Below are 25,820 nucleotides of genomic sequence, written 5' to 3'. Positions count from 1 at the left end.
GAAATAAGCCCAGTGGCCCACCAGACTCACACTGACTATCAATACTAATCCCATAACCTGAAATGCCTGAGTGATTCAACTGCTCATTCAGCTACTTTCTAAGCGTGCTGAGAGTACCTGAGTGCAAAGCAGAAGCCATTAGAGGCCCAGATGGGTTTTTACAACAGTCCAGTAGTTTTACTGTCACCGTTACTGAGACTCACTACAATTCCAGATTTATTTAACGAGCTGAATCGAAGTCCCCAGCTGCTGTGCTGGGATTCGAACTCGCGTCTCTGAACCAGTGGTCCGAAACACTGGCTGCTTGCTCAGTAACTGCACCTCGCAGTCAGCCCAGGCATATGCTCTCAAGTTCCCGGAGTAAGATCCACATCTGCACGGCAGAGCAAGGGTCTGACCCACTCGGACAGGACTGACACCTGAGCAGAAACCACAGAATAAAACAAAAAGCAAATGTATTAAAAGTATTTTGACCACCTTGTGATTTTCCAAGAATTCAATCAAGCGATACTAGCTTCAAATAAATCTCTGTGTGGAGTAGCACACGTGTTAATTTGTTTGCACGACACTAAGTGAAATGTAATTTAGTTCTGAATACCTTAGTTCAAGTAGATGGTAATGATTGTTATTTAATACATCATTTTCTGTAATTTGCTTCTCCTCTGAGGCGTACATTAGCATTTACTCAGTCAGTCACTAGAATGACATAATCAGCTCCTTCAATCAATGTACAGAATATCAGAATGGCTCACAGCAATAGAGGAATCAATCCACTCACGTGGGTAACGGCTACCAAAGACATTGAAGGGGGATTTTTTTGATGTGACAGGGACATGCATCAACAGATCGCCGCCACTCCCCCACGTCCCTACGCTGTGCGTGATCCGATGCTCTTACTCCTCCTTTGTCACTCTATTCCACCCCCATGCTGTATCGGAGTCAGGCCCGGAGATGAGACCCTTTTTGTCTATAAGTTTTTCATTTCCCTTTGTGACTAAAATCTGGAGAAAGGTACAATATTCAAGAATTCCAGAGATTGTTTAATGTTATTTCCAGTACACAAGTGTAAAGGAAAATGAAATAATGTTTTCTCCGGACCCAATGCAGAACAAGAAAAAAACAATAATATTAGGAATACAATAAAAACAGTAAATATAACAACATAAGATACATATCTTATTCACATAGATTGACTGTATGTCCATGAAGTTACGCTAGGCACAGGATTGTCTGTACGTAAGATGATGACAGGAAATGATTAAGTGGTAGTGGGGGTGTGGAGGGTGGGTTAGTGGGTGGAGTTGTTAATCAGCCTTACTGCTTGGGGAAAGTAACTGCTTTTCAGTCTGGTGGTGCTGACGTGGATGCTACGTAGCTTCCTCCCTGAAGGGAGTGTGTCAAGCAGTCTACGAGCGGGATGTGGGATCCTTCATGATACTACGGGCATTTTTCCAGTCCCTTTCTGTATATATGTCCCTCATGCTGGGTAAGCTGGCACCGGTGATGCACTGGGCTGTTTCAACAACCAGTTACAGACTATGTTCCCTCTAAGCTGTGCACGTGTGCGCACTCACACACATTTTTCAACCAGCGCACAAAGGAAATTACTGTGCGCACAAAAGGTTAGTTACCTAAAATAATGTAGTAATTAATAATTAAACTTATTGAAAATAATCTTTTAGCTAACTGTTTCTGTTAACTAGTTAGTCGGTGTTCAAATACCACAATGCATGTCACTAATTTACGTCACCTCACCTTTCTTGTTCCAGTTTGTACAGCTGCATCACGGCGGCAGCCATGTTTGGCAGACAGTGTTCATATCATAAAGTTTACAAAGATCTGTTTCAAATCCTGTAGATAGCTTACTATCCAGTTATGTTATATGGCTCAGAATGTTGGACAATATCTAGTAACATGAGGAAACAAATTGTAGCAGCAGAGATGTGGTTTTTGAGGAGGATACAAAGAATATCATGGACGAAACGAATATCTAACGAGGATGTCATGAACAGAGCAAACACAAAAAGAGAAATAATGTACGAGATCATGAAAAGGCAACGTAACTTCATTGGACATGTGATAGGAAAGAAGAGTTAGAATGCACAGTAATTATGGGAAAGATTGAAGGGAAGAAAGCAAGAGGAAGACAAAGACAAATGATGATGAAGACAGCAGCCAGAGAACTAGAAATGAATATCAATGAATTGATGCACTTGACCCGAAACAAGAGTGTGTGGGCCATGGCAGTCAAAGCTCAAACTGGGTGTGGCACCTGATGATGATGATGGGATAGCTTACTAAGTTTTTATTGAAAAAAATATTGATTCACTATGTCGAATTCAAAAGAAGCGAAGAGCGTGAAGTGCTAAAGAACTGTAAATTTGTTTAAAGTTGAATGCCTTGACAAAATAGTAGAAACTGCTACACGGAAAGCTCATGAGGCCATGAACGTTCAGCAATGAGAAATATTTATGTATGATTCAGAAATTGGAGCTATCTGTTTGTATTGTTGTGATGCAAAAGTTGCTGGAGAATTTGCTAGTGGAAAGAAGTGGGATGATATCTGGAAACTAGACTTTTTGAAGCGTCATTTGGCAAGTAAATCGCAAGTTCGCTGTTGACTTTTACAAATAGTCTTTGTGTTCACTTAGAAGAAAGGTTTCCTGAAGGTGAGGTACAAGAATGGTCAGCTTTTGATTTCTCCGCAATTGCAGATTGTGACTTCACATTTGGCGATGAACAAGTTAATGCCTTATGTCTAAAATATCATGATTTTCCAACTGAAAATACTGTAATAGCTAGACAGTTTAATGATTTCAAATTTCCCGTGCAAGAAAAAATTAAATCCAAACTGATTTCAAACTTTGCTCAAATGGTGGCATTTGTACTTCAAAATGAACAGTTTTGCGAACTTGCACAGTTGATGGACATTGGGGGGAACTTTCTTGCGTCTAGTGTGGACAGTGAGCGAGGTTTTAGCCTAATGAATCAACTCAAAAACAAGCTGAGAAACCGTTTAGGTGAATGTAATTTGGATATGTTAATGAGAAATAAAAGCTATCAATTGGATGGAAGTTCTATTAGTCTAGATAGAGTTTACAAAGAATGGGTAAATGCCAAAGACAGGAGAGAGGAAAGAATAACTGAGTGACTTAAACATGTATGTTATTTTGTTGTTATTCTGTGCAGTTTAATGTCAAATATTTTGTAAACCTACATAAACTGTGCTCTGTGTGCATTTGGTGTGCACTTACTTTTGTCACAGGAAAAAAATTTGCACAACGTAAGATTTTTGTGCACATTGACTACTAAAAATGAGAGGAAACATTGGTTACCGAGCCCTCCTGTTTGCTGCACTATGAATGTCACCGTGCAGTAATGCAGCATGGTAACATGCTTTGTACTGCACTTTGTAGAAAATCGAGATTCTTTTTGGTGGTGATGCAGGCATGCATCAGCCATAGTCTATCACTCACCCACATTGCTGCCTCTTGTTTTATCAGATGCTGGTTCTCCTCCTCTGTCCACCCCCATTCTCTATACAGGTTCCAGAGATGAGACCCTCAATGTCTATACAAATTATAATTTCTATTGGTCAGATAAAACCTTGAGGAAGATGTAAAACAGACTGATTTTTCACTATTGGTAAATTTGATGTTGTTACAGTGAACAACAGAATCAGTTGGCCAAAGAGCCTGTTGCGAACGGTATGCTGGCATTTATAGCGAGAGGATTCGAGTACAGGAGCAGGGAGGTACTACTGCAGTTGTACAAGGCCTTGGTGAGACCACACCTGGAGTATTGTGTGCAGTTTTGGTCCCCTAATCTGAGGAAAGACATCTTTGCCATAGAGGGAGTACAAAGAAGGTTCACCAGATTGATTCCTGGGATGGCAGGTCTTTCATATGAAGAAAGACTGGATGAACTGGGCTTGTACTCGTTGGAATTTAGAAGATTGAGGGGGGATCTGATTGAAACGTATAAGATCCTAAAGGGATTGGACAGGCTAGATGCGGGAAGATTGTTCCCGATGTTGGGGAGGTCTAGAACGAGGGGTCACAGTTTGAGGATAGAGGGGAAGCCTTTTAGGACCGAGGTTAGGAAAAACTTCTTCACACAGAGAGTGGTGAATCTGTGGAATTCTCTGCCACAGCAAACTGTTGAGGCCAGTTCATTAGCTATGTTTAAAAGGAAGTTAGATATGGCCCTTGTGGCTACAGGGGTCAGGGGGTATGGAGGGAAGGCTGGGTTCTGAGTTGGATGATCAGCCATGATCATAATAAATGGCGGTGCAGGCTCGAAGGGCCGAATGACCTACTCCTGCACCTATTTTCTATGTTTCTATGTTTCTATGTTTATGGAGCATGATTCTGTGACTTGACACTCAGTGGCCACTTTATTAGCTACACCTGTTCACCTGCTCGTTAATGCAAATATCTAATCAGCCAGTCATGTGGCAGCAACTCACTGCATAAAAGCATGCAGACATGGTCAAGAGGTTCAGTTGCTGTTTAGACCAACCATCAGAATGGGGAAGAAATGTGATGTAAGTGACTTGCACTGTAGAATGATTGTTGGTGCCAGACAGGGTAGTTTGAGTATCTCAGAAACTGCTGACCTCCTGGGATGTTCACACAGCACAGTCTCTAGAGTTTACAGAGAATTGTATAAAAAACAACAAACATCCAGTGGCAGTTCTGTGGGCAAAAATGCCTTGCTAATGAGAGAAGTCAGAGGAGAGTGGCTGGATTGATTCAGACTGAAAGGAAGACGACAGTAATCACATAACCACACATTTCAACAGAGGTGTGCAGAAGAACATCTCTGTGCACAACAGTGGATGGGCTACAGCAGCAGATGACCACGAATGTGCTGTACACTCAGTGGACACTTTATGAGGAGGTACTTAATGAAATGGCCACTTAGCGTATACCGCTGTCGTTTAAAACTATAGACACCGGAGATTCTGCAGATGATGGAAATCTTGAGTTACACACTCAGAATTCTGGAAAAACTCAGCAGGTCAGGCAGCCTTTACAGAGGAAAAGGAATGGTCGATCTTTCAGGCTGAGACCATTCAGTGGGACTGATGCTTCCTGAGTCCCAGCTGAGCTCCTACAGTACTTTGTTTGTGTTTAGAATCGTGTTGGGTTGGGAGGAGAGATGGTGTTTGGAGGAGTTTGAGTTTGAAGTGGGGTCCAGACCCACATTTGATCAGAACCTTGAGTACAGGTAGTATCGCCCTGATATACTGCCTGCACATCAGCCCCACAGCAGTGTGCAGAAATGGAACATCTTCATTAATCTAGCTTGAGTGGCTCATGATCTGCTTTGAAAGTGTTGAAGCAGTGTTACTACAGGTGTACACTGTGGAGTTTCATTACTCATTCCTGATGGCGAGATCACATTCTGCAAATATTACACATTTAACAACCAGTGATTTCATAGTGTAGTGGAGTTTCTTTATTCATTTCTAATGACGAGATTACATTCTGTGAACAGTGTATAACCAGTGATTTCACAGTGTAGTAGAGTTTCTTTATTCATTCCTGATGATGAGGTCACATCTTGTGAATGTTACATGTTTAATAGCTGGTGAATTCATTAATGGTTTGTAAAATGGCAATGAAAAGAAACTGATTCAGAACAGAGTGGGGGAAGCCGGTAAAATTGGAGTTGAAAGAGGACCTCGATTTGTTGAATACAAATCATTGAAAGCAGTTCTGTGTTTTGACACCAAGTGGAAAGCTTTCACTCCACTTGGCGTTCTGTCTGTTGTTTCTTCAGTTTCCCAGCAGCTTAGATTCAACTTTACTTCTAGGGCCATAACCAACAATTTTTAAAGAAGCCTCTATAATTTTACCTGATGAAGGGTTACCGAGATGTTGACTGTTTATTCCTCTCCATAGATGCTGCCTGACCTGCTGAGTTTCTCCAGCACTTTGTGTGGGTTCTCTGGGTTTCCCTTGTGTCTGTAATTTTACACAAACTTTCTGTCCCCGTTTTTATTTTGCTGCTGTCTCAGCTCAGCATCGGTCAGAGTTACTCAGCAGAGCCGGAGAGACTCTGGAAACATTCCAGCTGAGGTTTATAAAGCATTGGTCAGGCCGAATTTGTTTCAGCTCAGCATCAGTCAGAATTACTCAGCAGAGGCTGAGAGACTCCAGAAACATTCCAACTGAGGATTATAAAGCATTGGTCAGGCCGCTCTTGGAGTATTGTGATCATTTTTGGGCCACTTATTGAGAAAGGGTGTGCTGGCATTAGAGAGGGTCCAAAGAAGGTTCACAAGAATGATCCTGAGATTGAAAGACTTAATACATGAGGAGAGTTTGATGGCTCTGGGCCTGTACTCACTGGAGTTTAGAGGAATGAAGATGGGAGTGAGGGAATCTCATTGAAAGCTATCGAATATTGAAATGTCTAGATAACAGGGCATGCAGCGGATATTTCCTGTGGTGGGGTAGTCCAGGACCAGAGGCTACAGCCTCAGAATAGAAGTTCGTCCCTTTAGAACAGAGATGAGAAGGAATTTCTGTAGCTAGAGGGTGATGAGACTGTGGTGGAATTCATTGCCACAGACAAATGTGGAGGCCAAGTTATTAGGTATGTTTATATACAACATAGAACATAGAACATTGTAACACAGTACAGGCCCTTTAGCCCATGATGTTGTTAAATTCAATCTAACCCTTTCCTCTTATATAGTCCTCTGTTTTTATATCATCCATGTGCCGTCCTAAGGTTTCTTAAATGCCCCTGTCATATTTGCCTCTACCACCACCCTGGCAGGGCATCTCACACACCCACTACTCGATGTAAAAACCCTACCTCTGTCTTCCCCCAATGCCCTTAAAGTTATACCCCCTTGTATTCGCTATTTGGCACTGAGATAAACTCTCTGGTTGTCCACTCAATCTATGCCACATATCATTTTGTACGCTTCTATCAAGTCATCTCTCATCTCCCTCTTTTCCAAACAGAAAAGCCCCAGCTCACTCAACCTATCTTGATTAGACATGCTGTCTAATCCAGACAGCATCCTGGTAAATCTCTTCTGCACCAACTTAAAGCAGAGGTTAACCGGTACTTATTTAGCGATAGCATCAGTGACACAGGGAGAAGGCAGGAGAATGGGATTGAGAGGGAAATTAAATAAGACATGTTCAAATGGCAAAGTAGACTCAATGATCTGATTGCTCTAATTCTGCATTTATGGTCTTGTTGATTTCTCTTGCAATGACTCATCTTTTGGGTGTGACACCCCCTCCTGACATCATTGTTTTGTCCTATAGAAATACTTGTACTGCTGGAGTCATTTGGTATCTGATATTTGCATGTTGAGAGTTCAGTAGAGGAACTGTATGGGAGACAGACTCAATGTTTGGCTGTAATAGCACTACAGTTCAATTCCAGCAGTATACGTAAGGAGTCTCTGTACATTCTCCCTGTATAATGTGTGGTTTTTCCTGTCTGCACTGGTTTCCTATTGCAGTTCAAAGTCGTACTGTGTAGCTTAATTGGTCATTATAAATTGCCCTACGATTAGATTCGGGTTAATTGGGGTTGTTGAGGTTACTGGGACAGCATGGCCAGAAGGGCAGAAGGGTCTACTCCACACCATTTGCTAAATAATTAAATAACGCTGAGAACATGAGATGTCGAGCCCTTGAAAGTGAGTCCATAGGCTGTGGAATCTGTTCAGTGTTGAGGGGAGTGAAGTTCAGGAGTCTGATGTTGATAGGGTAATAACTGTTCCTGGACCTGGTGGTGTGATCTTGAGATTATTAACCATTAGACACATGCCTACACAAAAGAGAGTGTATAATGTTCACTCTGACTTCCCATCTTCTTTGATGTCTGGTTCCAGATGGCAGTGCCTTGTTCCGAGGATGTTTCAAAAGACCAGCGAACGTTTCCCTCGCCCTGCCCACCAGCACCATCCTGCTGAACATGTCCGTGCATAAATGTGTGGACCACTGCACCGAGAAGGTAACTTACCACCCACTAATTTACACTGCAGTAGATACCTACTGAAGGATTTGGCATTGAAACTCTCGGTATTGCTGTCATTGTTCTGAAATGAAAAGGCAAAAGGAAAGTCTGGACAAACTTGGATTGTTTTCTCTGGAGTGTCAGATGCCAAGGGAAGACAAACGCCAAGGGGAGACCTGACAGAAGACAGATGACAAGAGGAGACAAATGCCAAGGGGAGACCTGATAGAAGACAGATGAAAAGGGGAGACCTGATAGAAGATAGCTGACAAGGGGAGACCAGATAGAAGACAGATGAAAAGAGGAGACCAGATAGACGCTTACAAAATGTTGAAAGACATAGGTGGGGCAACAGTCAGAGTCCTTTTCCCAGTGTAGAAATGTCAAACACTAAGGGACATAGGTTTAAGGTGAGAGGAGGAAAGTTTAAGGTTTATTGGGAACCTAAATTGGAATTTCTTCATTCAGAGGGTGGTGCGGAACAATCTCCAACTGGAAGTGGTGAATGTAGGTTCAAAGTGAAATTAAGAGAAGCTTGGATAGGTAAATAACTGGGAGGGTTATGGATGGTTATGGTCCACGAGCAGGTCGATGGGACGAGGAAAAATAACAGTTTGTCATGGACTAGATACACAAAAGGGCCTGTTTCTGTGCTGTCGTGTTCTGTGATTCTGTGTGTAAGGGAAGTTTTACTAACATGGAGTTTGGGAGGGGACTAGAGTACACTATCAGGGAACGTGTTTGAAATACAGGTACGATGGCAATATTTAAAATAATTTAGACAGATACATAAACAGGCTGGGAATGGAGGGACACTGACAATGTGCAGGCAGTTGGGGATTAATTTGACTGGTATCACAATCAGAACTGACCTTTAGCCAGAGGGTGGTGAATCTGTGGAATTCATTGTCACTGACAGCTGTGGAGACCAGGTCATTGGGGAAATTTAAAGCGGAGGCTGATTGGTTCTTGATTAGTAAAGCAGTCAGAGGTTACGGGGAGAAGGCAGGAGAATCGGATTGAAACAGAAAGTAATTTCGTTGTGATAGAATGGCAAAGCAGACTCAATGGGCTGAATGGCCTAATTCTGCTCCTATGTCTTATTGCCTTGTGGAGCTGGTTCCTGGTCCTCCTGACTATACAGGAATAGACTCAATGGGCCAAGTGGCCTAATTCTTCTCCTATGTCTTACTGCCTTGTGGAGCTGGTTCTTGGTCCTCCTGACTAAGGATGTCCCATCAGAAAAATTGCACAGTGCACCCTGGAATAGGATTACTTCAGCTGGTAAATTGGTTTATTTTTATCACTTGTACTGAGGTCGAGTGAAAAACTGAGTTTTGTGTGTCATCCATACAGATAATTTCATCTTATCAGTGAAGACAACTGCAGAATGCCTACTACACAGAAAGTGCAATGCAGACAGACAATAAGGGGCAAGGTCATAATGAGGTCAAGAACCCATCTTAATGTATTGTTAAATCGTCTTACAACAGTGGGATTGAATTTGTCCTTGAGCTTGGTGGTGTGTGTTTTTAGACTTTTGTATCTGCGCAATGGGAGGTGGGAGAAGATAGAATATTGCCCATGGTGGGTACAATTGTTGATTGTGTTGGCTGCTTTACCGAGACTGCAAGAAGTTTGGACAGAGTCCATGGAGGAGGAGTTGGATTTCATGATGTGCTCAGCTGTGTTCACAACTTTCTGCAGTTTATTCCGGTCTTGGGCAGAGCAGGTGCTAACCCAAGCCCTGATGTATGTGGACCTGATGCTTTCTAAAGTACATCGGCAAGCTGTGATATATGTGAATCGGATGTTTCCATGGTCCATCACCGAGCTGTGATACATGTGGATCGGATGTTTCTAACGTCCATCACTGAGCCGTGATACATGTGGATCGAATGTTTCTAACGTCCATCACTGAGCCGTGATGCATGTGGATCGGATGTTTCTAACATCCATCACTGAGCCGTGATGCATGTGGATCGGATGTTTCTATCGTCCATCACTGAGCCGTGATGCATGTGGATCGGATGTTTCTATTGTCCATCACTGAGCCGTGATGCATGTGGATCGGATGTTTCTATCGTCCATCACTGAGCCGTGATGCATGTGGATTGGATGTTTCTATCGTCCATCTCTGAGCCGTGATGGATATGGATCGGATGTTTCTAACGTCCATCACTGAGCCGTGATACATATGGATCGGATGTTTCTATTGTCGATCACTGAGCCGTGATGCATGTGGATCGAATGTTTCTAACGTCCATCACTGAGCCATGATGCATGTGGATCGAATGTTTCTAACATCCATCACTGAGCCGTGATACATGTGGATTGGATGTTTCTAACGTCCATCACTGAGCCGTGATACATGTGGATTGGATGTTTCTAACGTCCATCACTGAGCCGTGATGCATGTGGATCGAATGTTTCTAATGTCCATCACTGAGCGGTGATACATGTGGATCGGATGTTTCTAACGTCCATCACTGAACCGTGATGCATGTGGATCGAATGTTTCTATCGTCCATCACTGAGCCGTGATGCATGTGGATCGGATGTTTCTATCGTCCATCACTGAGCCGTGATACATGTGGATCGGATGTTTCTAACGACCATCATTGAGCCGTGATGCATGTGGATCGAATGTTTCTATTGTCGATCACTGAGCCGTGATGCATGTGGATCGAATGTTTCTATTGTCGATCACTGAGCCGTGATGCATGTGGATCGAATGTTTCTATGGTTCATCATTAAGCTGTGATGCATGTGGATCGGATGTTTCTATTGTCCATCTCTGAGCCGTGATGCATGTGGATCGGATGTTTCTAACGTCCATCACTGAGCCGTGATGCATGAGGATCGAATGTTTCTATTGTCGATCACTGAGCCGTGATGCATGTGTATCGAATGTTTCTCACGTCCATCACTGAGCCGTGATGCATGTGGATCGGATGTTTCTAACATCCATCACTGAGCCGTGATGCATGTGGATCGGATGTTTCTATCGTCCATCACTGAGCCGTGATGCATGTGGATCGGATGTTTCTATTGTCCATCACTGAGCCGTGATGCATGTGGATCGGATGTTTCTATCGTCCATCACTGAGCCGTGATGCATGTGGATTGGATGTTTCTATCGTCCATCTCTGAGCCGTGATGGATATGGATCGGATGTTTCTAACGTCCATCACTGAGCCGTGATACATATGGATCGGATGTTTCTAATGTCGATCACTGAGCCGTGATGCATGTGGATCGAATGTTTCTAACGTCCATCACTGAGCCATGATGCATGTGGATCGAATGTTTCTAACATCCAACACTGAGCCGTGATACATGTGGATTGGATGTTTCTAACGTCCATCACTGAGCCGTGATACATGTGGATCGGATGTTTCTAACGTCCATCACTGAGCCGTGATGCATGTGGATCGAATGTTTCTAATGTCCATCACTGAGCGGTGATACATGTGGATCGGATGTTTCTAACGTCCATCACTGAACCGTGATGCATGTGGATCGAATGTTTCTATCGTCCATCACTGAGCCGTGATGCATGTGGATCGGATGTTTCTATCGTCCATCACTGAGCCGTGATACATGTGGATCGGATGTTTCTAACGTCCATCATTGAGCCGTGATGCATGTGGATCGAATGTTTCTATTGTCGATCACTGAGCCGTGATGCATGTGGATCGAATGTTTCTATTGTCGATCACTGAGCCGTGATGCATGTGGATCGAATGTTTCTATGGTTCATCATTAAGCTGTGATGCATGTGGATCGGATGTTTCTATTGTCCATCTCTGAGCCGTGATGCATGTGGATCGGATGTTTCTAACGTCCATCACTGAGCCGTGATGCATGAGGATCGAATGTTTCTATTGTCGATCACTGAGCCGTGATGCATGTGTATCGAATGTTTCTAACGTCCATCACTGAGCCGTGATGCATGTGGATCGGATGTTTCTATTGTCCATCACTGAGCCGTGATACATGTGGATCGGATGTTTCTAACGTCCATCACTGAGCCGTGATGCATGTGGATCGAATGTTTCTATTGTCGATCACTGAGCCGTGATGCATGTGGATCGAATGTTTCTATTGTCGATCACTGAGCCGTGATGCATGTGGATTGGATGTTTCTATCGTCCATCACTGAGCGGTGATACATGTGGATCGGATGTTTCTAACGTCCATCACTGAACCGTGATGCATGTGGATCGGATGTTTCTATCGTCCATCACTGAGCCGTGATGCATGTGGATTGGATATTTCTATCGTCCATCACTGAGCCGTGATACATGTGGATGGGATGTTTCTAACGTCCATCACTGAGCCCTGATGCATGTAGATCGAATGTTTCTAACGTCCATCACTGAGCCGTGATGCATGTGGATCGAATGTTTCTATTGTCGATCACTGAGCCGTGATGCATGTGGATCGAATGTTTCTAATGTCCATCACTGAGCGGTGATACATGTGGATCGGATGTTTCTAATGTCCATCACTGAGCCGTGATGCATGTGGTTCGAATGTTTCTAACGTCCATCACTGAGCCGTGATGCATGTGGATCGGATGTTTCTATCGTCCATCACTGAGCCGTGATGCATGTGGATCGAATGTTTCTATTGTCGATCACTGAGCCGTGATGCATGTGGATCGAATGTTTCTATTGTCAATCACTGAGCCTTGATGCATGTGGATCGAATGTTTCTATTGTCGATCACTGAGCCGTGATGCATGTGGATTGGATGTTTCTATCGTCCATCACTGAGCGGTGATACATGTAGATCGGATGTTTCTAACGTCCATCACTGAGCCGTGATGCATGTGGATCAGATGTTTCTAACGTCCATCACTGAACCGTGATGCATGTGGATCGGATGTTTCTATCGTCCATCAGTGAGCCGTGATGCATGTGGATCGGATGTTTCTATCGTCCATCACTGAGCCGTGATAAATGTGAATCGGATGTTTCTAATATCTATCACTGAGCCGTGATGCATGTAGTTCGAATGTTTCTATTGTCGATCACTGAGCCGTGATGCATGTGGATCGAATGTTACTATTGTCGATCACTGAGCCGTGATGCATGTGGATCGAATGTTTCTATGGTTCATCATTAAGCCGTGATGCATGTGGATCGGATGTTTCTATCGTCCATCTCTGAGCCGTGATGCATGTGGATCTGATGTTTCTAGCGTCCATCACTGAGCCGTGATGCATGTGGATCGGATGTTTCTATCGTCCATCTCTGAGCCGTGATGCATGTGGATCTGATGTTTCTAACGTCCATCACTGAGCCGTGATACATGTGGATCGGATGTTTCTATTGTCGATCACTGAGCCATGATGCATGTGGATCGAATGTTTCTAACGTCCATCACTGAGCCGTGATACATGTGGATCGGATGTTTCTAAAGTCCATCACTGAGCCGTGATGCATGTGTATCGAATGTTTCCTACGTCCATCACTGAGCCGTGATACATGTGGATCGGATGTTTCTAACGTCCAGCACTGAGCCGTGATACATGTGGATCTGATGTTTCTAACGTCCATCACTGAGCCGTGATGCATGTGGATTGGATGTTTCTATCGTCCATCACTGAGCCGTGATGCATGTGGATCGGATGTTTCTATCGTCCATCACTGAGCCGTGATGCATGTGGATCGAATGTTTCTATTGTCGATCACTGAGCCGTGATGCATATGGATCGAATGTTTCTATTGTCGATCACTGAGCCATGATGCATGTGGATCGGATGTTTCTAACGTCCATCACTGAGCGGTGATACATGTGGATCGGATGTTTCTAACGTCCATCACTGAGCTGTGATGCATGTGGTTCGAATGTTTCTAACGTCCATCACTGAGCCGTGATGCATGTGGATCGAATGTTTCTAATGTCCATCACTGAGCGGTGATACATGTGGATCGGATATTTCTAACGTCCATCTCTGAACCGTGATGCATGTGGATCGGATGTTTCTAACGTCCATCGCTGAACCGTGATGCATGTGGATCGGATGTTTCTATCGTCCATCACTGAGCCGTGATGCATGTGGATCGGATGTTTCTATCGTCCATCACTGAGCCGTGATACATGTGGATCGGATGTTTCTAACGTCCATCACTGAGCCGTGATGCATGTGGATCGAATGTTTCTATTGTCCATCACTGAGCCGTGATGCATGTGGATCGAATGTTTCTATGGTTCATCATTAAGCCGTGATGCATGTGGATCGGATGTTTCTGTCGTCCATCTCTGAGCCGTGATGCATGTGGGTTGGATGTTTCTAACGTCCATCACTGAGCCGTGATGCATGTGTATCGGATGTTTCTAACGCCCATCACTGAGCCGTGATGCACGTGGATCGGATGTTTCTATCGTCCATCACTGAGCCGTGATACATGTGGATCGGATGTTTCTATCGTCCATCACTGAGCCGTGATGCATGTGGATCGGATGTTTTTATCGTCCATCTCTGAGCTGTGATACATGTGGATCGGATGTTTCTAACGTCCATCACTGAGCCGTGATACATGTGGATCGGATGTTTCTAACGTCCATCACTGAGCCGTGATACATGTGGATCGGATGTTTCTAACGTCCATCACTGAGCCGTGATACATGTGGATCGGATGTTTCTATCGTCCATCACTGAGCCGTGATACATGTGGATCGGATGTTTCTGACGTCCATCACTGAGCCGTGATACATGTGGATCGGATGTTTCTAACGTCCATCACTGAGCCGTGATGCATGTGGATCGAATGTTTCTAACGTCCATCACTGAGCCGTGATGCATGTGGATCGAATGTTTCTAATGTCCATCACTGAACCGTGATACATGTGTATCGTATGTTTCTAAAGTCCATCTCTGAGCCTTGATGCATGTGGATAGGATGTTTCTAACGTCCATCACTGAGCCGTGATGCATGTGGATCTGATGTTTCTGACGTCCATCACTGAGCCGTGATGCATGTGGATCGGATGTTTCTATCGTCCATCACTGAGCCGTGATGCATGTGGATCGAATGTTTCTATTGTCGATCACTGAGCCGTGATGCATGTGGATCGAATGTTTCTATTGTCGAGCACTGAGCCGTGATGCATGTGGATCGGATGTTTCTAATGTCCATCACTTAGTGGTGATACATGTGGATCGGATGTTTCTAACGTCCATCACTGAGCGGTGATGCATGTGGTTCGAATGTCTCTAACGTCCATCACTGAGCCGTGATGCATGTGGATCGGATGTTTCTATCGTCCATCACTGAGCCGTGATACATGTGGATCGGATGTTTCTAACATCCATCACTGAGCCGTGATGCATGTGGATCGAATGTTTCTATTGTCGATCACTGAGCCGTGATGCATGTGGATCGAATGTTTCTATCGTCCATCACTGAGCCGTGATGCATGTGGATCGAATGTTTCTACTGTCGATCACTGAGCCGTCATGCATGTGGATCGAATGTTTCTATTGTCGATCACTGAGCCGTGATGCATGTGGATTGGATGTTTCTATCTCCATCACTGAGCGGTGATACATGTGGATCGGATGTTTCTAACGTCCATCACTGAGCCGTGATGCATGTGGATCGGATGTTTCTAACGTCCATCACTGAACCGTGATGCTTGTGGATCGGATGTTTCTGTCGTCCATCACTGAGCCGTGATGCATGTGGATCGGATGTTTCTATCGTCCATCACTGAGCCGTGATACATGTGGATCGGATGTTTCTAACGTCCATCACTGAGCCGTGATGCATATGGATCGAATGTGTCTATTGTCGATCACTGAGCCGTGATGCATGTGGATCGAATGTTACTATTGTCGATCACTGAGCCGTGATGCATGTGGATCGGATGTTTCTATCGTCCATCTCTGAGCCGTGATGCATGTGGATCTGATGTTTCTAACGTCCATCACTGAGCCGTGATGCATGTGGATCGGATGTTTCTATCGTCCATCTCTGAGCCGTGATGCATGTGGATCTCATGTTTCTAACGTCCATCACCGAGCCGTGATACATGTGGATCGGATGTTTCTATTGTCGATCACTGAGCCGTGATGCATGTGGACCGAATGTTTCTAACGTCCATCACTGAGCCGTGATACATGTGGATCGGATGTTTCTAACGTCCATCACTGAGCCGTGATGCATGTGTATCGAATGTTTCTAACGTCCATCACTGAGCCGTGATACATCTGGATCGGATGTTTCTAACGTCCATCACTGAGCCGTGATACATGTGGATCGGATGTTTCTAACTTCCATCACTAAGCCGTGATACACGAGGATGGAATGTTTCTAATGTCCATCACTGAGCCGTGATACATGTGTATCGTATGTTTCTAACGTCCATCTCTGAGCCGTGATGCATGTGGATCGGATGTTTCTAACGTCCATCACTGAGCCGTGATACATGTGGATCTGATGTTTCTGACGTCCATCACTGAGCCGTGATGCATGTGGATCGGATGTTTCTATCGTCCATCACTGAGCCGTGATGCATGTGGATCGAATGTTTCTATTGTCGATCACTGAGCCGTGATGCATGTGGATCGAATGTTTCTATTGTCGATCACTGAGCCGTGATGCATGTGGATCGGATGTTTCTAATGTCCATCACTTAGCGGTGATACATGTGGATCGGATGTTTCTAACGTCCATCTCTGAGCGGTGATGCATGTGGTTCGAATGTCTCTAACGTCCATCACTGAGCCGTGAAGCCTGTGGATCGGATGTTTCTATCGTCCATCACTGAGCCGTGATACATGTGGATCGGATGTTTCTAACATCCATCACTGAGCCGTGATGCATGTGGATCGAATGTTTCTATTGTCGATCACTGAGCCGTGATGCATGTGGATCGAATGTTTCTATTGTCGATCACTAAGCCGTTATGCATGTGGATCGAATGTTTCTATTGTCGATCACTGAGCCGTGATGCATGTGGATTGGATGTTTCTATCGTCCATCACTGAGCGGTGATACATGTGGATCGGATGTTTCTAACGTCCATCACTGAGCCGTGATGCATGTGGATCGGATGTTTCTAAGGTCCATCACTGAACCGTGATGCATGTGGATCGGATGTTTCTGTCGTCCATCATTGAGCCGTGATGCATGTGGATCGGATGTTTCTATCGTCCATCACTGAGCGGTAATACATGTGGATCGGATGTTTCTAACGTCCATCACTGAGCCGTGGTGCATATGGATCGAATGTTTCTATTGTCGATCACTGAGCCGTGATGCATGTGGATCGAATGTTTCTATTGTCGATCACTGAGTCGTGATGCATGTGGATCGGATGTTTCTGTCGTCCATCTCTGAGCTGTGATGCATGTGGATCGGATGTTTCTAACGTCCATCACTGAGCCGTGATGCATGTGGATCGGATGTTTCTATCGTCCATCACTGAGCCGTGATACATGTGGATCTGATGTTTCTAACGTCCATCACTGAGCCGTGATGCATGTAGATCGAATGTTTCTAACGTCCATCACTGAGCCGTGATGCATGTGGATCGGATGTTTCTATCGTCCATCACTGAGCCGTGATACATGTGGATCTGATGTTTCTAACGTCCATCACTGAGCCGTGATGCATGTAGATCGAATGTTTCTAACGTCCATCACTGAGCCGTGAAACATGTGGATCGGATGTTTCTAACGTCAATCACTGAGCCGTGATACATGTGGATCGGATGTTTCTAACGTCCATCACTGAGCCGTGATACATGTGGATCGGATGTTTCTAACGTCCATCACTGAGCCGTGATACATGTGGATCGGATGTTTCTAACGTCCATCACTGAGCCGTGATACATGTGGATCGGATGTTTCTAACGTCCATCACTGAGCCGTGATACATGTGGATCGAATGTTTCTATCGTCCATCACTGAGCCGTGATACATGTGGATCGGATGTTTCTAACGTCCATCACTGAGCCGTGATGCATGTGGATCGAATGTTTCTAATGTCCGTCACTGAGCCGTGATACATGTGGATCATATGTTTCTAACTTCCATCTCTGAGCCGTGATGCATGTGGATCGGATGTTTCTAACGTCCATCACTGAGCCGTGATACATGTGGATCTGATGTTTCTGACGTCCATCGCTGAGCCGTGATGCATGTGGATCGGATGTTTCTATCGTCCATCACTGAGCCGTGATGCATGTGGATCGGATGTTTCTATCGTCCATCACTGAGCCGTGATGCATGTGGATCGCATGTTTCTATTGTCGATCACTGAGCCGTGATGCATGTGGATCGAATGTTTCTATTGTCGATCACTGAGCTGTGATGCATGTGGATCGGATGTTTCTATCGTCCATCTCTGAGCCGTGATGCATGTGGATCGGATGTTTCTAACGTCCATCACTGAGCCGTGATGCATGTGGATCGGATGTTTCTATCGTCCATCACTGAGCCGTGTTGCATGTGGATCGGATGTTTCTATCGTCCATCTCTGAGCCGTGATGAATGTGGATCTGATGTTTCTAACGTCCATTACTGAGCCATGATACATGTGGATCGGATGTTTCTAACGTCCATCACTGAGCCGTGATGCATGTGTATCGAATGTTTCTAACGTCCATCACTGAGCCGTGATACATGTGGATCGGATGTTTCCAACGTCCATCACTGAGCCGTGATACATGTGGATCGAATGTTTCTATCGTCCATCACTGAGCCGTGATACATATGGATTGGATGTTTCTAACGTCCATCACTGAGCCGTGATACATGTGGATCGGATGTTTCTAACGTCCATCACTGAGCCGTGATGCATGTGGATCGAATGTTTCTATTGTCGATCACTGAGCCGTGATGCATGTGGATCGAATGTTTCTATTGTCGATCACTAAGCCGTTATGCATGTGGATCGAATGTTTCTATTGTCGATCACTGAGCCGTGATGCATGTGGATTGGATGTTTCTATCGTCCATCACTGAGCGGTGATACATGTGGATCGGATGTTTCTAACGTCCATCACTGAGCCGTGATGCATGTGGATCGGATGTTTCTAAGGTCCATCACTGAACCGTGATGCATGTGGATCGGATGTTTCTGTCGTCCATCATTGAGCCGTGATGCATGTGGATCGGATGTTTCTATCGTCCATCACTGAGCGGTAATACATGTGGATCGGATGTTTCTAACGTCCATCACTGAGCCGTGGTGCATATGGATCGAATGTTTCTATTGTCGATCACTGAGCCGTGATGCATGTGGATCGAATGTTTCTATTGTCGATCACTGAGCCGTGATGCATGTGGATCGGATGTTTCTGTCGTCCATCTCTGAGCTGTGATGCATGTGGATCGGATGTTTCTAACGTCCATCACTGAGCCGTGATGCATGTGGATCGGATGTTTCTATCGTCCATCACTGAGCCGTGATACATGTGGATCTGATGTTTCTAACGTCCATCACTGAGCCGTGATGCATGTAGATCGAATGTTTCTAACGTCCATCACTGAGCCGTGATGCATGTGGATCGGATGTTTCTATCGTCCATCACTGAGCCGTGATACATGTGGATCTGATGTTTCTAACGTCCATCACTGAGCCGTGATGCATGTAGATCGAATGTTTCTAACGTCCATCACTGAGCCGTGAAACATGTGGATCGGATGTTTCTAACGTCAATCACTGAGCCGTGATACATGTGGATCGGATGTTTCTAACGTCCATCACTGAGCCGTGATACATGTGGATCGGATGTTTCTAACGTCCATCACTGAGCCGTGATACATGTGGATCGGATGTTTCTAACGTCCATCACTGAGCCGTGATACATGTGGATCGGATGTTTCTAACGTCCATCACTGAGCCGTGATACATGTGGATCGAATGTTTCTATCGTCCATCACTGAGCCGTGATACATGTGGATCGGAATTTTCTAACGTCCATCACTGAGCCGTGATGCATGTCGATCGAATGTTTCTAATGTCCGTCACTGAGCCGTGATACATGTGGATCATATGTTTCTAACGTCCATCTCTGAGCCGTGATGCATGTGGATCGGATGTTTCTAACGTCCATCACTGAGCCGTGATACATGTGGATCTGATGTTTCTGACGTCCATCGCTGAGCCGTGATGCATGTGGATCGGATGTTTCTATCGTCCATCACTGAGCCGTGATGCATGTGGATCGGATGTTTCTATCGTCCATCACTGAGCCGTGATGCATGTGTATCGCATGTTTCTATTGTCGATCACTGAGCCGTGATGCATGTGGATCGAATGTTTCTATTGTCGATCACTGAGCTGTGATGCATGTGGATCGGATGTTTCTATCGTCCATCTCTGAGCCGTGATGCATGTGGATCGGATGTTTCTAACGTCCATCACTGAGCCGTGATGCATGTGGATCGGATGTTTCTATCGTCCATCACTGAGCCGTGTTGCATGTGGATCGGATGTTTCTATCGTCCATCTCTGAGCCGTGATGAATGTGGATCTGATGTTTCTAACGTCCATTACTGAGCCATGATACATGTGGATCGGATGTTTCTAACGTCCATCACTGAGCCGTGATGCATGTGTATCGAATGTTTCTAACGTCCATCACTGAGCCGTGATACATGTGGATCGGATGTTTCCAACGTCCATCACTGAGCCGTGATACATGTGGATCGAATGTTTCTATCGTCCATCACTGAGCCGTGATACATATGGATTGGATGTTTCTAACGTCCATCACTGAGCCGTGATGCATGTGTATCGTATGTTTCTAATGTCCATCTCTGAGCCGTGATGCATGTGGATCGGATGTTTCTAACGTCCATCACTGAGCCGTGATACATGTGGATCTGATGTTTCTGACGTCCATCACTGAGCCGTGATGCCTGTGGATCGGATGTTTCTATCGTCCATCACTGAGCCGTGATGCATGTGGATCGGATGTTTCTATCGTACATCACTGAGCCGTGATGCATGTGGATCGAATGTTTCTAACGTCCATCACTGAGCCGTGATGCATGTGGATCGAATGTTTCTAATGTCCATCACTGAGCCGTGATGCATGTGTATCGTATGTTTCTAACGTCCATCTCTGAGCCGTGATGCATGTGGATCGGATGTTTCTAACGTCCATCACTGAGCCGTGATACATGTGGATCTGATGTTTCTGACGTCCATCACTGAGCCGTGATGCATGTGGATCGGATGTTTCTATCGTCCATCACTGAGCCGTGATGCATGTGGATCGGATGTTGTTATCGTCCATCACTGAGCCGTTATGCATGTGGATCAGATGTTTCTATTGTCGATCACTGAGCCGTGATGCATGTGGATCGAATGTTTCTATAGTCGATCACTGAGCCGTGATGCATGTGGATCGGATGTTTCTATCGTCCATCTCTGAGCTGTGATGCATGTGGATCGGATGTTTCTAACGTCCATCACTGAGCCGTGATGCATGTGGATCGGATGTTTCTATCGTCCATCACTGAGCCGTTGTACATGTGGATCTGATGTTTCTAACGTCCATCACTGAGCCGTGATGCATGTGGATCGAATGTTTCTATTGTCGATCACTGAGCCGTGATGCATGTGGATCGCATGTTTCTATTGTCGATCACTGAGCTGTGATGCATGTGGATCGGATGTTTCTATCGTCCATCTCTGAGCCGTGATGCATGTGGATCGGATGTTTCTAACGTCCATCACTGAGCCGTGATGCATGTGGATCGGATGTTTCTATCGTCCATCACTGAGCCGTGTTGCATGTGGATCGGATGTTTCTATCGTCCATCTCTGAGCCGTGATGAATGTGGATCTGATGTTTCTAACGTCCATTACTGAGCCATGATACATGTGGATCGGATGTTTCTAACGTCCATCACTGAGCCGTGATGCATGTGTATCGAATGTTTCTAACGTCCATCACTGAGCCGTGATACATGTGGATCGGATGTTTCCAACGTCCATCACTGAGCCGTGATACATGTGGATCGAATGTTTCTATCGTCCATCACTGAGCCGTGATACATATGGATTGGATGTTTCTAACGTCCATCACTGAGCCGTGATGCATGTGTATCGTATGTTTCTAATGTCCATCTCTGAGCCGTGATGCATGTGGATCGGATGTTTCTAACGTCCATCACTGAGCCGTGATACATGTGGATCTGATGTTTCTGACGTCCATCACTGAGCCGTGATGCCTGTGGATCGGATGTTTCTATCGTCCATCACTGAGCCGTGATGCATGTGGATCGGATGTTTCTATCGTACATCACTGAGCCGTGATGCATGTGGATCGAATGTTTCTAACGTCCATCACTGAGCCGTGATGCATGTGGATCGAATGTTTCTAATGTCCATCACTGAGTCGTGATACATGTGTATCGTATGTTTCTAACGTCCATCTCTGAGCCGTGATGCATGTGGATCGGATGTTTCTAACGTCCATCACTGAGCCGTGATACATGTGGATCTGATGTTTCTGACGTCCATCACTGAGCCGTGATGCATGTGGATCGGATGTTTCTATCGTCCATCACTGAGCCGTGATGCATGTGGATCGGATGTTGTTATCGTCCATCACTGAGCCGTTATGCATGTGGATCAGATGTTTCTATTGTCGATCACTGAGCCGTGATGAATGTGGATCGAATGTTTCTATAGTCGATCACTGAGCTGTGATGCATGTGGATCGGATGTTTCTATCGTCCATCTCTGAGCTGTGATGCATGTGGATCGGATGTTTCTAACGTCCATCACTGAGCCGTGATGCATGTGGATCGGATGTTTCTATCGTCCATCACTGAGCCGTTGTACATGTGGATCTGATGTTTCTAACGTCCATCACTGAGCCGTGATGCATGTGGATCGAATGTTTCTATTGTCGATCACTGAGCCGTGATGCATGTGGATCGAATGTTTCTAACGTCCATCACTGAGCGGTGATGCATGTGGTTCGAATGTTTCTAACGTCCATCACTGAGCCGTGATGCATGTGGATCGGATGTTTCTATCGTCCATCACTGAGCCGTGATACATGTGGATCTGATGTTTCTATCGTCCATCACTGAGCCGTGATACATGTGGATCGGATGTTTCTATCGTCCATCACTGAGCCGTGATGCATGTGGATCGGATGTTTCTATCGTCCATCTCTGAGCCGTGATACATGTGGATCGGATGTTTCTATTGTCGATCACTGAGCCGTGATGCACGTGGATCGAATGTTTCTAACGTCCATCACTGAGCCGTGATACATGTGGATCGGATGTTTCTAACGTCCATCACTGAGCCGTGATACATGTGGATCGAATGTTTCTATCGTCCATCACTGAGCCGTGATACATGTGGATCGGATGTTTCTAATGTCCGTCACTGAGCCGTGATGCATGTGGATCGAATGTTTCTAATGTCCGTCACTGAGCCGTGATACATGTGGATCGTATGTTTCTAACGTCCATCTCTGAGCCGTGATGCATGTGGATCGGATGTTTCTAACGTCCATCACTGAGCCATGATACATGTGGATCTGATGTTTCTGACGTCCATCACTGAGCCGTGATGCATGTGGATCGGATGTTTCTATCGTCCATCACTGAGCCGTGATGCATGTGGATCGGATGTTTCTATCGTCCATCACTGAGCCGTGATGCATGTGGATCGGATGTTTCTATTGTCGATCACAGAGCTGTGATGCATGTGGATCGGATGTTTCTATCGTCCATCTCTGAGCCGTGATGCATGTGGATCGGATGTTTCTAACGTCCATCACTGAGCCGTGATGCATGTGGATCGGATGTTTCTATCGTCCATCACTGAGCTGTGTTGCATGTGGATCGGATGTTTCTATCGTCCATCTCTGAGCCGTGATGAATGTGGATCTGATGTTTCTAACGTCCATCACTGAGCCGTGATACATGTGGATCGGATCTTTCTAACGTCCATCACTGAGCCGTGATGCATGTGTATCGAATGTTTCTAACATCCATCACTGAGCCGTGATGCATGTGGATCGAATGTTTCTAATGTCCGTCACTGAGCCGTGATACATGTGGATCGTATGTTTCTAACGTCCATCTCTGAGCCGTGATGCATGTGGATCGGATGTTTCTAACGTCCATCACTGAGCCGTGATACATGTGGATCTGATGTTTCTGACGTCCATTACTGAGCCATGATGCATGTGGATCGGATGTTTCTATCGTCCATCACTGAGCCGTGATGCATGTGGATCGGATGTTTTTATCGTCCATCACTGAGCCGTGATGCATGTGGATCGGATGTTTCTAACGTCCATCACTGAGCCGTGTTGCATGTGGATCGGATGTTTCTAACGTCCATCACTGAGCCGTGATACATGTGGATCGGGTGTTTCTAACGTCCATCACTGAGCCGTGATGCATGTGTATCGAATGTTTCTAACGTCCATCACTGAGCCGTGATGCATGTGTATCGTATGTTTCTAACTTCCATCTCTGAGCCGTGATGCACGTGGATCGAATGTTTCTAATGTCCATCACTGAGCCGTGATACATGTGTATCGTATGTTTCTAACGTCCATCTCTGAGCCGTGATGCATGTGGATTGGATGTTTCTAACGTCCATCACTGAGCCGTGATACATGTGGATCTGATGTTTCTGACGTCCATCACTGAGCCGTGATGCATGTGGATCGGATGTTTCTATCGTCCATCACTGAGCCGTGATGCATGTGGATCGGATGTTTTTATCGTCCATCACTGAGCCGTGATGCATGTGGATCGAATGTTTCTATTGTCGATCACTGTGCCGTGATGCATGTGGATCGAATGTTTCTATTGTCGATCACTGAGCCGTGATGCATGTGGATCGGATGTTTCTGTCGTCCATCTCTGAGCTGTGATGCATGTGGATCGGATGTTTCTAACGTCCATCACTGAGCCGTGATGCATGTGGATCGGATGTTTCTATCGTCCATCACTGAGCCGTGATACATGTGGATCTGATGTTTCTAACGTCCATCACTGAGCCGTGATACATGTGGATCTGATGTTTCTAACGTCCATCACTGAGCCGTGATGCATGTAGATCGAATGTTTCTAACGTCCATCACTGAGCCGTGATGCATGTGGATCGGATGTTTCTATCGTCCATCACTGAGCCGTGATACATGTGGATCTGATGTTTCTAACGTCCATCACTGAGCCGTGATGCATGTAGATCGAATGTTTCTAACGTCCATCACTGAGCCGTGAAACATGTGGATCGGATGTTTCTAACGTCAATCACTGAGCCGTGATACATGTGGATCGGATGTTTCTAACGTCCATCACTGAGCCGTGATGCATGTGGATCGAATGTTTCTAATGTCCATCACTGAGCGGTGATACATGTGGATCGGATATTCCTAACGTCCATCACTGAACCGTGATGCATGTGGATCGGATGTTTCTATCGTCCATCACTGAGCCGTGATGCATGTGGATCGGATGTTTCTATCGTCCATCACTGAGCCGTGATTGATGTGGATCGGATGTTTCTAACGTGCATCACTGAGCCGTGATGCATGTGGATCGAATGTTTCTATTGTCGATCACTGAGCCGTGATGCTTGTGGATCGAAAGTTTCTATGGTTCATCATTAAGCCGTGATGCATGTGGATCGGATGTTTCTGTCGTCCATCTCTGAGCCGTGATGCATGTGTATCGGATGTTTCTATCGTCCATCACTGAGCCGTGATGCATGTGTATCGGATGTTTCTATCGTCCATCACTGAGCCGTGATACATGTGGATCTGATGTTTCTTACGCCCATCACCGAGCCGTGATGCATGTGGATCGG

At 45.3% G+C, this 25,820-nt stretch overlaps 1 protein-coding gene across 4 annotated transcripts in view; it reads left to right on the top strand.

Annotated features, from left to right (window-relative positions):
• LOC134342577 (sialate:O-sulfotransferase 2-like) overlaps positions 1-25,820 on the top strand; it is a 294,342-nt gene that overhangs the window by 173,350 nt on the left and 95,172 nt on the right. For all 4 annotated transcript variants that reach the window (XM_063040888.1, XM_063040887.1, XM_063040891.1 and 1 more), the window contains exon 4: positions 7,871-7,992. In XM_063040888.1, the coding sequence (XP_062896958.1) occupies positions 7,871-7,992 (122 nt within the window). The remainder of the gene's footprint in view (positions 1-7,870; positions 7,993-25,820) is intronic.

The sequence above is a fragment of the Mobula hypostoma genome, chromosome 2, assembly GCF_963921235.1.
Source record: "Mobula hypostoma chromosome 2, sMobHyp1.1, whole genome shotgun sequence".
Taxonomy (NCBI): domain Eukaryota; kingdom Metazoa; phylum Chordata; class Chondrichthyes; order Myliobatiformes; family Myliobatidae; genus Mobula; species Mobula hypostoma.
This window is presented reverse-complemented; position numbering and strand designations above follow the sequence as displayed.